The sequence below is a fragment of the Carlito syrichta genome, unplaced genomic scaffold, assembly GCF_000164805.1.
Source record: "Carlito syrichta isolate Samal-C Ts95f unplaced genomic scaffold, Tarsius_syrichta-2.0.1 Scaffold310961, whole genome shotgun sequence".
Lineage (NCBI taxonomy): Eukaryota > Metazoa > Chordata > Mammalia > Primates > Tarsiidae > Carlito > Carlito syrichta.
The window spans coordinates 4,951-20,762 of record NW_007255057.1 but is presented as its reverse complement, the minus strand read 5'-3'; the positions used below and the strand labels follow the sequence as shown (position 1 = coordinate 20,762).

The window sequence follows — 15,812 nt, the reverse complement described above, 5'->3', positions numbered from 1 at the left end:
CTGCACTCCAGTTTGGGCAACGGAGTGAGATTCCAACTCAAAAAAAAAAAAAAAAAAGATTGACATCATTTGGATGTCAAAAATGAGATATTATCTCATAATGTAGTGTGTGTGTGTGTGTGTGTGTGTGTGTGTGTGTGTGTGTGTGTGTGAAATTCATAAACTAGTCCTTAAAGGTAATTCCAAAAGATGAGTTCTAGAGATGTATTTTAGTAAAAATTATTTTACTCCATGGTAGAGGTAGGATGCTGATGATAATGATGATGATTTTTTGAGTTGGAGTCTCTCACTCCGTTGCCCAGGCCAGAGTGCAGTGGCACATTCATGGCTACCCCAACATCAACCTGCCAGGCTCCAGCGATCCTTCCGCCTCAGCCTTCCAAGTAGCTGGAACTATAGGCGCATGCTACCATACCTGGCTAATTTTTTTATCTATTGTAGACATGAGGTCTTGCCAAGTTGCCCGGGCTGGTCTCAAACCCGTGGGCTCAGGCAATCTACTCAGAGGATGATTATTTTGAAGGTCGGTCTTCTGTTGAATTTTTAAATTCTTATACGTTCATTGAGAAAGTTTCTGGCCAGGTGTGGTGGTTCATGCCTGTCATCCCAGCACTTTGAGAGGCCGAGGCAGAAACCCAGGAGTTTGAGACTAGCCTGGGCAACAAAGTGAGACCTCATTGCGGGGGAGAGGGAGAGAGGGAGAGACAGAGAGAGAGAGAAATTATCCTGTGAGGGCTCCACTCACATCCTGAAACTTGCCACATGGTTCTGCTGAAAAGGAGTCTGGGAAGTGTAGTGTTTATCACAGTTGACCTTCTGACTAGCTAAAAGCAAGGGTTCCGTTGCTATGGAAGCACACAAGGGCAGATACTAGAATCAACAGCTAGCAAGCTATGCCATCATTACCTTTACTCATATCTTACATTTTCATGAGCTTGAAGGATGCAGTGACATCACTTATCACAAAACCTTCTTAACAGAAATAATTTCAATTATATTTGTAAATCATTTCATAACCAGGAAATAAGAACTTGCACCATGTGCATCATATATACATATTATTTTATTTTATTATCCTAACATCCTATAGAATAGGTACTACTATCCTCATTTTGCAAATAAGCAAACAGATTCAGAGCTGTAAAAACCCCAGACTGCCCAAGATCACATAGCTAGGAAATGACTGAGCCAGCATTTGAATTCAAATCATTCACCTCCAGAGCCTGGGCTCTTCACCACATTGGTATTCCCCAATAAGAGAAAATCTTGAAATTAATTTTCTATTACGACTCTGGAACTCAAATGTGAGTAGCATTTGGAGGACAACTGAAACTGATGCTTAGCAGTTTCCACTTAACAAAATGGAAGTGTCTACTCTGAGTCGGGAGCCCTTAGACTGAGTGTTTGTGTGAATTTCAAGTCAGGATGAGAAATCCTCCAAGATGAAGTGAAGCCTGGCCGTGCCATTCAGAACCGCTCCTTGTCACTCTCCTGCTGGTGTCTAGCTCCCCTCATTCCACCAGTGTGGACATGTTGCCAGGAGAAGGGGTGTTGCTCCTGGCATAAGAGCGTCAGCAATGGGTTCTTGTGTTCACGTTTGGAAAGAATTCGCAAACAAGCACACAGAAGTAGGATAAGCACGTAGGACAAGGATGCTCTCAAAAGAGGAGAATGGGCAGAAACAGATGCAGAAAGCTGCAGCTTCTATACCCAACAATTGTTGAGCTATACACTTTTATTCTTATGGGTGTTGAGGAGTCAGTTTAAGGGTAGGCTTTTCCTAGAAATGGGTGGTCTCTGCTACCCCTCGCTCACTTTGGGGAGGGAAGTTTCTGGCCTTATGGGTCATACAGGACTGCTATAGCATCAGGTGCATGGTGGAAGTGGAAGGCTCTCCAGGGTAATTTTATGCTAATAGTATTATAATGACAGTGTATGGTTATCTGAGGTCAACCTTGGCAAATGATGATCATGAGACAGGGGTCTCTAAGCTGGTTCCTCCCTTGGTGGTCAGCTCTCCACGGCAAGCATCCGTGTTGCAGGTGTCTCTGATAAGGGCCTCATAGTGTGAAGTTCCCTAAGTTGGATCTCTTGCTTGTATGCTTGGTTCTGCACCAGCTGCTACAGACATCAATGAGCTTGGAACCTTCCTACAGCCCTGAAGTTTTCCTAGTCTAACCTGCCTACTCTGTCAGATCCAGAGAGGAAGGGAAAGAAAGGAGGAGAGAATAGGAAGGAAAGAGAAGGGTAGCCAAAAGAAAAAAGATGAAAAAAAAAGGGTGGACAGGGGGAAGGGGGGGAGGGAGTTTCCTGTGGCTAGAGCCCTGTCATTGTCAATAAGCCTGCGTCTTCTTGTTGTGTAAACAAGCCCAGGGATATCTAAACGTTTCTGACACTGGGAATAACAGTTCTTGCCCTCGGAACAAAATGTTCTCTCCAAAAACTTGGGTGAAACTCCAGTAGTAAGAGGGAAAAAGAACTGTGTTTTCTTACCTGCCTTTTCCAACCAAACATGATAAAAGTGATTTTAGTACAGAGAATGACTAGTGGTTACTGACTGCCTTTTTGATCTAGCAAAATTTAAATTCCACTTATCTGAAGACATTGTGTTCTGTGAAAGGTGTCTTCCTTTCCTGCTCAGTACCTGGGGACAATGACAAGGGCTGACGCAGACAAGTGTGTGAGCCTGGGAGAAGGAGGCTCTCACCTGTTCAGTTTTTGTAACTGTTTCCTTAGAGTCTTTGGCAGAACTAATCTAGGTGCTAAAAGTCTCAAACCTTGAAGTATTTTTGTAAAGGAAAAAGAGCCTTAATGCCTGTAGAAATCTGAAATATCCCAATGGTATAAAACCCAATCCACTTAGGCTGGCCTTGAAGTCTTGGGCTCAAGTGATCCTCCTGCCTTGGCCTCCTAAAGTCCTAGGATTACACTCCTGCCCCCAAACCACATTTTCTGAAAGCACTATATTTCCAAGCATGATCCATGGTGCCTGGCCAAGATTAGTTTTCTTCTAAGTTTAGTCTCTGAAAAGGGCACAGATAGAAGACCTCATATGTAACTAGTCAGCTCAGACAGGGGCTGGAAACAGGTTTGCATTTTCTAAGTATTGGCAGTATTGGGGGAATTCTTCCTTTCTTTGAAACAGAAGCCACTTCTGCAAATCACAAGGGTAAGATCCTTGTGAAATTCCTGTAACAAAATCACAACAGATTCCAAACTGGCCTTGGGAAAGGGCAGCCCACAGCCTTAAACTCACCACTGATTGCTCCATATAAAAATATATATAAATTCCTAGATGTTTCCAAATACCTACCAACCATGATGAAATACATTCCAGCTTGGGCATGAACACAAAAATTTTATTTTATTTATTTATTTATTTTTGAGTTGGAGTCTCACTCTGTTGCCCAAACTGGAGTGCAGTGGCCGCTCCCGGCTACCGCAGCCTCGACCTGCTGGGCTCCGGCAATCCTTTCCACCTCAGCCTTTCCAAGTAGCTGGAACTACAGGCACGCGCTACCATGCCCAGCTAATTTTTTATTTATTGTAGAGATGAGGTCTCACCAAGTTGCCCAGGCGGGTCTTGAACCCGAGGGCTCAGGCAATCCACTCACCTCAGTCTCCCAAAGCGCAGGATTACAGGCTGAGCCACCGAGCCTGGCTGAACACAAAAATTTTAAAATCCTTCCTGCTTATTAGGTTATCATATGAGTTCTGGGTATTTTTCTTTCCATTTGACTCCTCCTCTACCCAGCACAAGGATTGAATCTGGAGGCCAGGAATGATGATTCATTCCTGTAATCCCACCACAACCTTTTGGGAGTTCAAGGTGGGAGGATTGCTTGAGCCCAGAAGAAACGTGGCAGGCCAGGCTGGGTTCTTTATTACCCAGGCTGGAGTACAGTGGCAAAATCACAGCTCAGCTCACTGCAGCCTTGACTCCTGGGCTCAGGCGATCCTTTTTCCTCAGTCTCCCAAGTAGCTGGAACTACAGGTGCACACCACGATGTCCAGCTAATTTTTTGACCTTTTGTAGAGACGAGGTCTCACTATGTTTCTCAGGCTGGACTCAAACTTATGGGCTCAAGTCATCCTCCCGCCTCAGCCTCCCAAAGTGCTGGGATTACAGGTATTAGTCACTGCACCCAGCTGAAAGAATAGCTAAGGACATGGGAAAACAAAATCTTACTAGGGTAATAAGAACAAAGTACAAAACACACACAGTGAGATACTATTTGAAATATATATGTACATATATGATAGGATATTAATAGTAGATGCTGTTTCATCTGAACTTCAAGACAAAGGTGTTGTCATAGTCTAAATGCTTATGTTCCTCCAAAATGTATAGGTCACAGCCCTAACCTCCACTGTGATGGTGTTTGGAGGTGGGGCCTTTGGGATTGATGAGGTCATGACGGTGGGGCCCCATGATGGGATCGGTGCCCTTATAAGAAGAAGAAGAGACATAGAATGCCTCTCTCTCTACATAAGCACTGAGGAGAGGCCGTGTAATGACATAGCAGAAAGGTGGCAGTTTACAAACTGGGAAGCTGGCTCTCATCAGACACCAACTCTGCTGTCATCTTGATCTTGGACTCGAGGCCTCCAGAACCGTGAGAAAATAAAATTTTCTGTTGTTTGTACCGCCCAGTCTGTGCTATTTTATTATAATCACCTGAGCAGTCTAAGACAGGTGCCAACTGCTTAAAACCTGATTTTGTGATGCTTGGCTCTTGAGAATTTTCTTTGGAGATGATGGATGGTGTGTGGAGTCTCTCATGACTCTCACCCTGTAGGAGAGGGTGGGAAGGGCTTTTCTGCTCTTAAGTCAATAGGGCCTCTCTAGCGCCCTCTGCAGTGTCCTCTACAGTGGGTGGGCACAGTGGGTTGGAGTCTAACATGTGCTCAAGAAAATCTCCAGAGTGAGAGACTCAGTGGTTGGTATCAGCAGAGTGGAGGAGGCTGTTGTCCTGGCATCTAGGAGCAAAGCTGTGTAGATAGAGTTCAAGGCCCAGCAGAGGGTCTCCAGGGGAGTGCAGGCTCAGGGCCAGCCTGGAGCTGGCCTACAGGGACTATGGAGGGGCAGCAGGCCTCCCACAAGAGTGAGTTCACGTGGGGATAGCCTCTGAGAATAGTGGAAGGAACTGGCAGAGCAAAGAAAGGAAAAACGCCCCTTCCCCATGCTGGAGAAAGAGGAAACTCTAACTTTGAGTGTCATTCAAGGATGGTTTGTTTTTAAACACCTTAGAAATGTATTTCAAGGGACTGGATGTTAGCATGGTAACTAAAGTGACTGGTAGACGTTTTTCAAAATGTAATAGCGAGTGGTGAAACTATGAGGCAGTGAGAGAACTGGCACCACTAAGTAGGTTTGCAGGGCAGTGCTCTTTCAGGACATTTATGCAGTTGCACAAACAAAAAGACTAGAAGGAGCTGGGTGCAGTGGTACATGCTTGTAGTCCCAGCTACTCAGGAGGCTGTGGTGGGAGGACTGCCTGAGCCTAGGGGCTCGTGGTTGCAGTCAGTTATGATTATGACACTGTACTCCAGCCCAGGCCACAGAGCAAGATCCTGACTCTAAACAAAATTTAAAAAGAGAAGAAAGTAGAAAAGCATTGTGACAGTCTGGACCTAATCAGGAGATGGAAACCACACAGTGGGCTGAACGGGGAAGTTTAATATGAAGAACTCTCAACTATGATAAAAGAGTAACTATAAGAGATAAAGAAACTATGGGGCACCCTAGGCAACTCCTGGATCAAGCGATCCTCCCCCTTCAGCCTCCCAAGCTGGGACTACAGATATGCACCACCATGCCCAATTAAGAATTCATCATTTCTTTCGTGGTATATTTTGACAGGTACCTTCAGAGCTGAGTGGCAATAATGGATAACTGACATAGACATTCATCATGAAAGTTAATCATGTATGCGAGAGCTGCCTATTTCACATTAGTGGGTTTTTTTTTTCCCACTTATTTTACAAAGATGCATTGTCTGCCTGTGCTGGGCACTTTTCAGGAGCTGGCTCCAGGTTCCTGTTCCCCGAATCAATATCCTGGTAAGACTCTCCCACTAACCACACCAAATGTCCTGAGAAGAGCCCTGGAGGTATTGGAACCAGGACTTTAAGCCCCAGCTTTTCAAATATACTGGGTGCCCTTGAACAAGTCACTTGACTTCTTTGGGCCCAGCACCCCCACATGCTGCTGCTGCTTCTTTAAAAAAAAGGTTTTTTTCTTCTTCCCCCAGGCTCTGAAATCTGTATAGGTTTTGTTTTTGTTGTTGTTGTCACAATGTCACTCAGATGCCTAGTCTAGAGTGTAGTGGCAGGATCATGGCTTGCCACAGCCTTGAACTCCTGGGCTCAGAAAATTCTTCCACCTCAGCCTCCTGAGTAGTTGGGACTACAAGCATGCATCACCACACCCGGTTAATTTTTTCTTATTTTCTGTAGAGACGAGGTCTCACTATGTTGCCCAGGCTGTTCTTGAACTCCTGGGCTCAAGCAATCCTCCTACCTCAGCTTCCCAAAGTGCTGAGATTATAGGCATGAGCCACTGTGTCCCACCAACCAGTGAGTGCCTCTCTAGTTCATAGAGGGTGACTTTTTGCTGTGTCCTCACAGGGTAGAAGGGAAGAACTTGGTATCTTCCGCCCTTCTAAGGGCACTAATCCCATTCATGAGGGTTCCACCCTCATTACTTCATCACCTTCTAAAGTCCCCACCTTCTAATACTCTCATGACCTGATCATCTCCCAAAGGCCTCACTTCCAAGTACCAATGCCATCACACTGGGGGTGAGGTTTCAACACATGAATTTGAGGGGAACACAAATACTCAGACCAAACAGTCACCCTAAGGGGAATGCTGCAGGGGAAGAAACAAGCAATTGAAAGAGAAGGAAGTGAAGATGGGGGGTTGTAGGAGCCAGGAAAAGGAAGGGTGTGAGCGCTGCTGACTGATGTTTCTGAAGGGTGATTTCTGATGCGGGGAAGGCAGAGTCTAATTGCAGGGACGCAGAGGACGGGAAATAGAAGGGAAAGTGAGCACTCATTGGAGAAGTCTGGCACCAATAGCAGAGGAAACTTTGGCTGATGGGCCAAGAGGACAGGGGGATGTGAACTTGTGTGTATCTCAGATGTGGGTGAGGGAGCCAGTGGACCCAGTGGATGGGGGAGATCCTGGGAGAGAAGGTGCCCCCTAGACTGAGCACATGCACTGCTGGTGGCTCGGCAGCATTTTGACAAGATAATGGCATGGATGCCCCACAGTGGGCTCCTATGCCAGTTCAGCTGTGCCCATATTCAAATTTGTAACCAAGTCTCTGGACATTCTGCTGTGGCTACTGTCCCTGTGACCCGGGGTGTCCCCATGTTCCCTCAGCCACCTCTCATAGTCTTCAGCTGATGACTAGTTTTATTTACATCACTGTGCTGAGAGTGTTTTTGATGTTAAGAGACTGTCAACATATAATCCCAGCATTCTGGGAGGCCAACGCAGGAGGATAGCTTGAGCCTAGGAGTCTGAGACCAGACTAGGCAGCATAGCAAGAACCCCCTCTCTATTTCTAAGAAAAAGAAAAAAGAAAAAGAGACTGCCAATCTCAAGTGACATTTGCAATAGTGGCTTCCTGAAAATGGTTTTTAAAAATATATATATTTATTTCTGACACATGGCTTTATAAACTGGCAAAATGACCTTCTTCAAGAGGATCTTTGTTACCTTGAGGACATTATGCCAAGTGAGATAAGGCAGTCACAAAAGGACAAATACTGCCCTATTCCACTTATATGAGGTGCTCTCTGAGTTGATTCAGGCTGCGGTAACAAAAATACCATAGACTGGGTGACTTCAAAGAAATTTATTTCTCACAGTTCCGGAAGTTGGGAAGCCCAAGATATTAGCAGGTTTGGTTCCTGATGAGAGCCTGCCTCCTGGTTACGTCCTCACATGGCACAGAGAGAGAGCCAACAAGCTCTCTTGTGTCTCTTTTTATAAGGGCACGAATCCCATTCTGAGGGCTCCACCTTCAAGACCTGATCGCCTCCCAAAGAACCCACCTCCAAATACCATCACACTGGGGATTAGCACTTCAACTTATGCGTTTCTGGGGACCACAAACACACAGTCCACAGCAGGTTCCTAGAATAGTCAAATTTATAGAGACAAAAAGTAGAACAGAAGTTGCAGAGCCTGGCGAAGGGAAAAATGGGGAGTTGCTATTTAATGGGCACAGAGTGCCAACTTGGGAAACTGAAAACATCAGCTTCAGTGGATGGAAGGACTTAATGCTGTCAAACTGTCCACTTAAAAAGAGTTAAATTCTGGGCATAGTGAGTCAAGCATGTAATCCCAGCACTTTGGGAGGCCGAGGTGAGAGGATTACTTGAGCCCAGGAGTTCAAGACCAGCCTGGGCAACATAATGAGACATCATCTCTACCAAAAAAAAAATATATATATATATAATATAAAATATATATATTATATATATATATATATATATATATATATATATATATATATATATATATATAAAATTTGCCAGGCATGGGTGATAATCCCAGCTACTTGGAAGGCTGAGGTGGGAGAATCACCTGAGTCCAGGAGGTCAGGGCTGCAGTGAGCAGTGAGTGTGCCACTGCACTGTAGCCTGGGTGACAGAGTGAGACCCCAGCTCAAAACATAAATAAATAAATATTGAATTTAGTTAATATTTACAAAGATTGGGATACTTGGAATACACACAGAAATAAAAGAAGCCTGAATAAGCATATCTCTCTGTGGGTTTCAAAGACTTCCGACATCTTGGGGCTAGAGGTAAATGGTATCTGTTATCATTTTGAAATTAACCTCCTAAGAAACTAAGACACTTTGGAGGGAAAATATTTTTTAAGATAGATTTCTTCTTTTTGAGTCAGAGTCTCGTGACCACCATGCCTGGCAAATTGTGTTGATATTTTTGTAGAGACAAGATCTTGCTATGTTGCCCAGGCTGGTCCCATACTTCTGGACTTAAGCTATCTTCCCACCTTGGCCTCCCAAAGTGCTGGGATTACAGGACTTTGGGAGGCCAAGGTGGGATGATAGCTACAGCCACAGCAAATGGCAGATTTTTCGATAGAGTTTAATTTGCTTGAGTCTCCAATAAGCTGGGTGACTGTGTCCAAAATATGAATTTCATATTTTCTACAGTCTGTACACAGATTTGGGAGAGAGTTATTATGTCTGTCCCCTAAAGAACATAACTTAAATAACTTCTACAAATACCAATAGCTGTTTAATCTACATAGGGAGGATCCAGGAACTAGCCTCTTCCTCTAGATGTTCACCCTCAAACATGTAGGGTGTCTAGGAACCCAGGGACTGGCCCCTCACTGGCAACAATTTCCTCACTGAGATGGTCTTATTAGATTTGGGAGCTTGGGGAGGACTTTTTAATTTCACCTCATTTCTAAGCTCAACGAGCTGTAAACTTCCAACTCTAGTTCCTGTGTGCAAGAGAGAACATCTTTTCAAATCTCATACACAACTTAGAGAACATCAACTACTTTTCCCAGAAATGGAAGTTGTTTGTGGTACAGAAGGTCGAGATTGCAGATTTTTAAGATGGTCAGCAGTCCCCTGACCCAGAGCAGTGAGAAGTAGCTTTCGAGCCTAGGCAGTGACCCAATGAGATATCTGGTGCATAAAATGATGGGAGTGCCTAAAGCTGGACTGCAACTACTTTGTACTCATTTAATTTAATTCAATTTAACTTTTTTTGAGTAAGGGTCTCATTCTGTCACCCAGGCTGGAGTACAGTGGCATGATCACAGCCACTGCAGCCTCGACCTGCTGGGCTCGGGCAATCCTTTCACCTCAGCCTTCCAAATGGCTGGGATTACAGGTGTGCACCACAATACCCGGCTAACTTTTTTATTTACTATAGAGATGAGGTCTCACCAAGTTGCCCAGACTGGTCGTGGGCTCAGGCAATCCTCTTGCCTCTGCCACACAATTGGGATTACAGATGTAAGCCACGTGTGCCTGGCTAATTTGAAAAAGACATCTCTGTATCACATAGGAGTTAGAAAAAAGAAAGAAAAAATAGAGAAAGAAAGAAAGAAAAAGAAATTTTAAGAAAAGACTTTTCTGAACACAAGCCTACATTTTGCCTAGATCAACATGTATCCTGAACTTCTGAGCTTTTGGCAATATTTACGAGTGGGCTTTTCTTCCAATCCTGCTTTCTCTCTATATGCCTTTCTTATTGTGAGTTGTACAGTATGTACAAGGATTTGCCTTTCAGTGTCAAGATTATCTCCATCAGACCACACACACCAAACCTAAGCTAGGCAAGGTGGCACATGCCTGTCATCCCAGCTACTTGGGAGGCTGAGGAGGGAGGATGTGGGAGCACAGGAGTTTAAGACTAGCCTAGACAACATAGTGAGACTCTATCAAAAACAAAAACAAAAAAGCACACACAAACACCTTCCCCAAACCTATCTTCCCCCTAAGAGATTTAGCACAGTGCTGGGGACATGGTAAACCCTCAGCAGACATGGATGGGTAAGTGCATTTGACTTCTAGAAGTTGTAAATGAAACTGGAGACAAGATAGTCTAGATGGCTGCCCCCAAGGGCTCTACCTCGGCTTTGGCTCACTTTATTAAATAGTGGCATCCAGCTGGGCTCAGTGGCTCAGCCTGTAATCCCAGCACTTTGGGAGGCCGAGGTGAGAGGATTTCCTGAGCCCGCGGGTTCAAGACCCGCCTGGGCAACTTGGTGAGACCTCATCTCTACAATAAATCAAAAATTAGCTGGGCATGGTAGCGCGTGCCTGCAGTTCCAGCTACTTGGAAGGCTGAGGCAGAAGGATGGCCGGAGCCCAGCAGGTCAAGGCTGCGGTGGCCGGGAGTGGCTACTGCACTCCAGTCTGGGCGATAGAGTGAGACTCCAACTCAAAAAATAAATAAATAAATAAAATAGTGGCATCCAGTTCTGAGCTGGTGTGCCACTATTTTGCTTCCATATGATAAGCACCCTAGTCTGTCAAAGAACTGCATTTACTTTTTGATATAGTAAGTGATTATAGTGTGTGAAATACCCAAGGAATCTAAGACTTCTTATGGGATAGGCAGTGAATGGGTTTCCAGGGCAGACAGCCAATATTCCAGGTTTTGTTTTGGTTTTGGTTTTTTACTTTTAGTTGGAGTCTCACTCTGTGGCCCAAGCAGATCCTTCTGCCTCAGCATCCCAAGTAGCTGGGACTACAGGTGCGTACCACCACACGTGGCCATTTTTTTTTTTCTGTAGAGATGAGGTCTCACTATGTTGCCCAGGCTGGCCTGAAACTCCTAGGCTCACCACCCACCTGGGCTTCCAAAAGTACTGGAATTACAGGCATGAGAAACTGCTCCTGGCATTGTTTTTTAATACCCATTTCCTTCGCTAACTTGTTATCATGACTAGTAGCTGGACTGATCAGAGAAGATTGTCCATGAAGTGCCACATTACCCAAGAGATAAGAAACAGGATGGCGGTTGATAAAAATATGTCAGTTCATGCTGGCTTGTCCTTCCTGAGAATAGCAAGATGAAAGAGCTGTTGTAGAAATTCTTAAGCCCTACATTTTAGGGGTGGAGCAAATAACTCTTCCAAATCCAAATACAGACAAAGGAAAAAGCAAAATCTACAACATGAAGAAACTCATTTAGCTTACTGGGACCCCAAATAAATAAAAGCTTATCAAGAAATATATCTAAAAAGAGGATTCTAACTGGGCGCAGTGACTCACACTTGTAATCCCAGCACTTTGGGAGGCAGAAGTAAGAGGATTACCTGAGTTCAGAGGTTCGAGACTAGCCTGAGCAGCATGGTGAGACCTCGTCTCTACAATAAATCAAAAAATCAGTCAGCCATGGTGGCGCATGCCTGTGGTTACAGTTACTTGGAAGGCTGAGGTGGAAGGATCCCCTGAGCCCAGCAGATCGAGGCTGCGGTGACCGTGAGTATGCCATTGCACTACAGCCTGGGCGACAGAGTGAGACTCCGACTCAAAAAAAAAGAAGATTCTGCTTCCAAAGTGTATTAGTTTCTTAGCAGGTTAATTCCAAAACTTACTGCAGAAGACAGGAGATACAGTTTCACTCCAAGTCCTCACCCATTTGTACCTGTGAGTGCCTGGGCCACACCACTGCTTCCCCATGGCCTCTACTGCAGTTAAGAGGTAACTGCGGACAGAATCGAGCCTACCCAATCATTTGGGCTGACCTCCAACCCCTGCCTGGCTGACTTCTTAGTTCAGACTTACGTTTGTGGGCTTTCAGCTTCTTCTCATCCACAGGAATGAGATCCAGGTAGTCAAAGTAGTATTCATAGCTGTAGTAAGGGGCAGAGGCATTGGTCCCATTGACCATGTCTGCAGCCCTGGCCAGCGGGCGTCTGGGCCCTAGGACTTGAAGACTCACAGCAGGAGATTGCCTCACTGATTTCTGCAGAATCATCCAAGTATGTCTGTGGGTCTCCAGCCTCAAGGCCTCCCTGCTTATCAAAGTGTTGGCTGGAGGAAAGGTCGGCAGCGGGGGTGAGGGGGGTGGAAGGGCGGGGGGAGGGCTGGTGCCTGACATCTACAGCATACAGCAGAGGCTGTCATCCTGCCCTTCTTGATAAAACTCCAAAGCAGAGTGGAGAGGCAGGAGAATGGGTGTCCCGGGCAGCTCTAAAATTGTCTCTGTGTAAGGACAGAGAGCTGGGCAGGAATACAGATGCCTGGTAACCCTTGAAAGAGAAGATACCCAATAGGGCTAGGAAGGATGGTTGCTTTTTCCTTTAAATACTTGAAAAGTTAATAAAACCAAAAGGCGAGGCTGACAGTGCCCTTGACTTACATTTAAGCAATTCTTGGTGCCATGAAGCAAGCAACAAACCACTGGCTTAGATTCAATGTCTCAGGGAAGAAGTTGAGTGATGTCAACCCTGAACTTGTAATTTCTGTCACATACTCACAGACAATTCATTAAAACCCAAAGACCCCTCTACTCCAATTGAATCCACCTCTCAGCTTTTGTCTAAGCCCCAAAGAACCAGTCAGCTGCATTTGTCCAGACTGAAGACACTGTTTATCTGGGTCAAGATCCCATGCGGATGGAGAGCTTGGAAAATAGTATCTAACCATTTCCCAAGTGCTCTTGGGTGACACAATGTTGTCGAGCATTCTTGTGGGTTTCCGTAGGGCCTGACTCCAAGTTACACACTCACTCTTCCATGATCCTTAGACACTATCAAGAGGAATATTCTTTTTAATTTCATATTTTTATTTTTTTGTAGAGATTGAGCTCTTCCTATGTTGCCAAGGCTGGTCTCAAACTCCTGGCTTCAAGCAATCCTCCCATCTCAGTCTCCCAAAGTGCTGGAATTACAGGTGTGAGCCACTGTGTCCAGCTAAGAAGAACATTCTGAATATCTGGAATGGGCAGGACCACATGAAAGAGGACCCCTAGAATTTAGTCTTTGGGAATTAGGAAGTCAAAATGTACAGGCTTATTGGGGTCTCTCCCTCCAATATCTGCAAATTTCTTGTGTTCTTGACTCAGGTCTACATTGCCAGAGTAAAGCTGGACATTGATGTGTAGACAGTAAGCCCAGATAACTGAAATCTCTTTGCTGGTTTGATCAGGCTGCCATGACTGAAGCATTCCTTGGGGAGCATTCTGAGGCGGTTCTGTTGATCAGAGGGGGCAGAATGCACTCTTAGGTTTCTAAAGTGAGAGACTCACTTGAAAAGTACAGTTCTGCTTCCTCTACACTCTACGCTTCTGACACCAGACGTGTGAGTTTTTCCAAACCAAGCAATTTCTTCCTTTGTTTTTGTTTTTTTAAAGAGAAGTAGCCTTTATTTCCTTGTTTTACAAATAAAGCTGGTTGAGTTGGTTGCTTTCTGGTGACCAGTCAAAGAGAACAAATCCCATATCCTTGTCCAACTCCTCCAACTCTTCCTTGGCTTCATCCTTGGCCAGAGCTGCAGTGGCTGCAAAAGCAGCAGTGGCAGCAGTCACAAAGGCAGATAGATTAGCCAAGAAGACCTTGACCTTTTCAGCAAGTGGGAAGGTGTCATCAGCCTCCACAGACAAAGCCAGGACTCGTTTGTATCGACTGATAACAGAATGGGGTACTGATGCAACAGTTGGATAACCAATCTGCAGACAAATACTGGCAACATGGTGAACACCCTTCAGGAAATGAGAATGCAGTTTCCTCTGTGAGGTCAAGCACTTCAGGGTTGTAGATGTTGCCATGGTCAAACACCTGCTGGATGATCAGCCCAAAGGAGAACAGGGAGATGTTCAGAGTGTTCAGCAGTGTGGCTTCATTGACTTCCACCTTGTCTTCAGTCTTTTTTTTTTTTTTGAGTTGGAATCTCACTCTGTCGCCCAGGTTGGAGTGCAGTGGCTGCTCCCGGCCACCGCAGCCTCAACCTGCTGGGCTCCGGCGATCCTTCCGCCTCAGCCTTCCAAGTAGCTGGAACTACAGGTGCGAGCTACCACGCCCAGCTAATTTTTGATTTATTGTAGAGATGAGGTCTCGCCAAGTTGCCCAGGTGGGTCTTGAACCCTGAGGCTCAGGCAATCCACTCACCTCAGCCTCCCAAAGCGCAGGATTACAGGCTGAGCCACCAAGCCTGGCTTGTCTCCAGTCTTAATCAGCTGCACATCACTCAGGATTTCAGTGGTGTCTCTGGAGATTTCAGTGGTGATACCTAAAGCCTGGAAGAAGGTCTTCTCAGGTTCCAGACCGGTGTTCTGGGCTGGCACACAGTGACTTCACATGGCACAACGGCACCAGCATAGGCAGCAGCTGGCACCTTGTTAGCCAGCAGCATGTCCCTGATCTCAGTGAGGTCCTCCATGGTGAACACAAAGTCTACGTTTCCCTGAACATGAGGCAACAGTTTCTCCAGAGCTGGGTTGTTTTCCAGATGCCCTCAGATGGCCTTGAACATCATGGTGTTCTTGGCCATCAGCACCACAGATTTCCCTCGGAGGGACATGCGGATCTGCTGCATCTGCTTGGAGCCCACATTGTCTGTGCCCACAATGAAGCATCGCCCTGTCTTCCCTGGGCATCACGGCAGTGCATCAGGGATTGTCATGCATGGTTTAAAGACAATGTCACTCACACGTGGATGCCTGGCAAGAGCACCGAGCGATTTCTCACTCTAACGCAGACTCTGATTGGGTGTCCTACAATCTAACTCAGTTCTGACACTAACTGCCCAGAGTTGTCACAGACCCTACAGGTTAAGAGCTCAGTCCCACAAGACTGCCCCCACTTCAGATGCCAGTCACACATCTGTATTTCTGATTGACAGGCTAGAAACCTAGAGATCCCACAACCCCGTCCTCAGGTCATTTGCTGGAGTGACTCACAGAACTCAGAAAAATGATTTACTTTCTAGGTTACATGTTCATCATAAAGAGATACGACTCAGGAGCAGCCAGACGGAAGACATAGGGTGAGGGATGAGCAAGGGACACAGATTTTTCCAGGCCCTCTCCAGGGACACACACCCTAGCACCTTAATGTTCAGTAACTTGGACATTCTCTGAACTCCCCCTTATTTAGGGTTCTTATGAAGGTGCCATGGTACAGGCCTGACTGATTAAGTCCTGACCACTGTAGAGGTTCCATGATGGGTGTGACTTAGTCACTGGCTGTTGTGGAGGTTCCATGACATAGGTGTGATTAAGTCATTGGCCACTGTGAAGAGTCCATGACACAAGCATGATGAAGTCACTGGCTGTTGTGATTGGACTCAATTCCCA

At 45.6% G+C, this 15,812-nt stretch overlaps 1 protein-coding gene and 1 pseudogene across 1 annotated transcript in view; both read right to left on the bottom strand.

Annotated features, from left to right (window-relative positions):
- Positions 1–12,407, bottom strand: part of MRAP (melanocortin 2 receptor accessory protein) — a 22,190-nt gene extending 9,783 nt beyond the window's left edge. Inside the window, exon 1 of the mRNA XM_008068459.1 lies at positions 12,302–12,407. Within this exon, the coding sequence (XP_008066650.1) occupies positions 12,302–12,407 (106 nt within the window). The remainder of the gene's footprint in view (positions 1–12,301) is intronic.
- A 1,488-nt stretch (positions 12,408–13,895) lies between these two features.
- LOC103270974 lies at positions 13,896–15,105 on the bottom strand (annotated as a pseudogene).
- Positions 15,106–15,812: the final 707 nt, after the last annotated feature.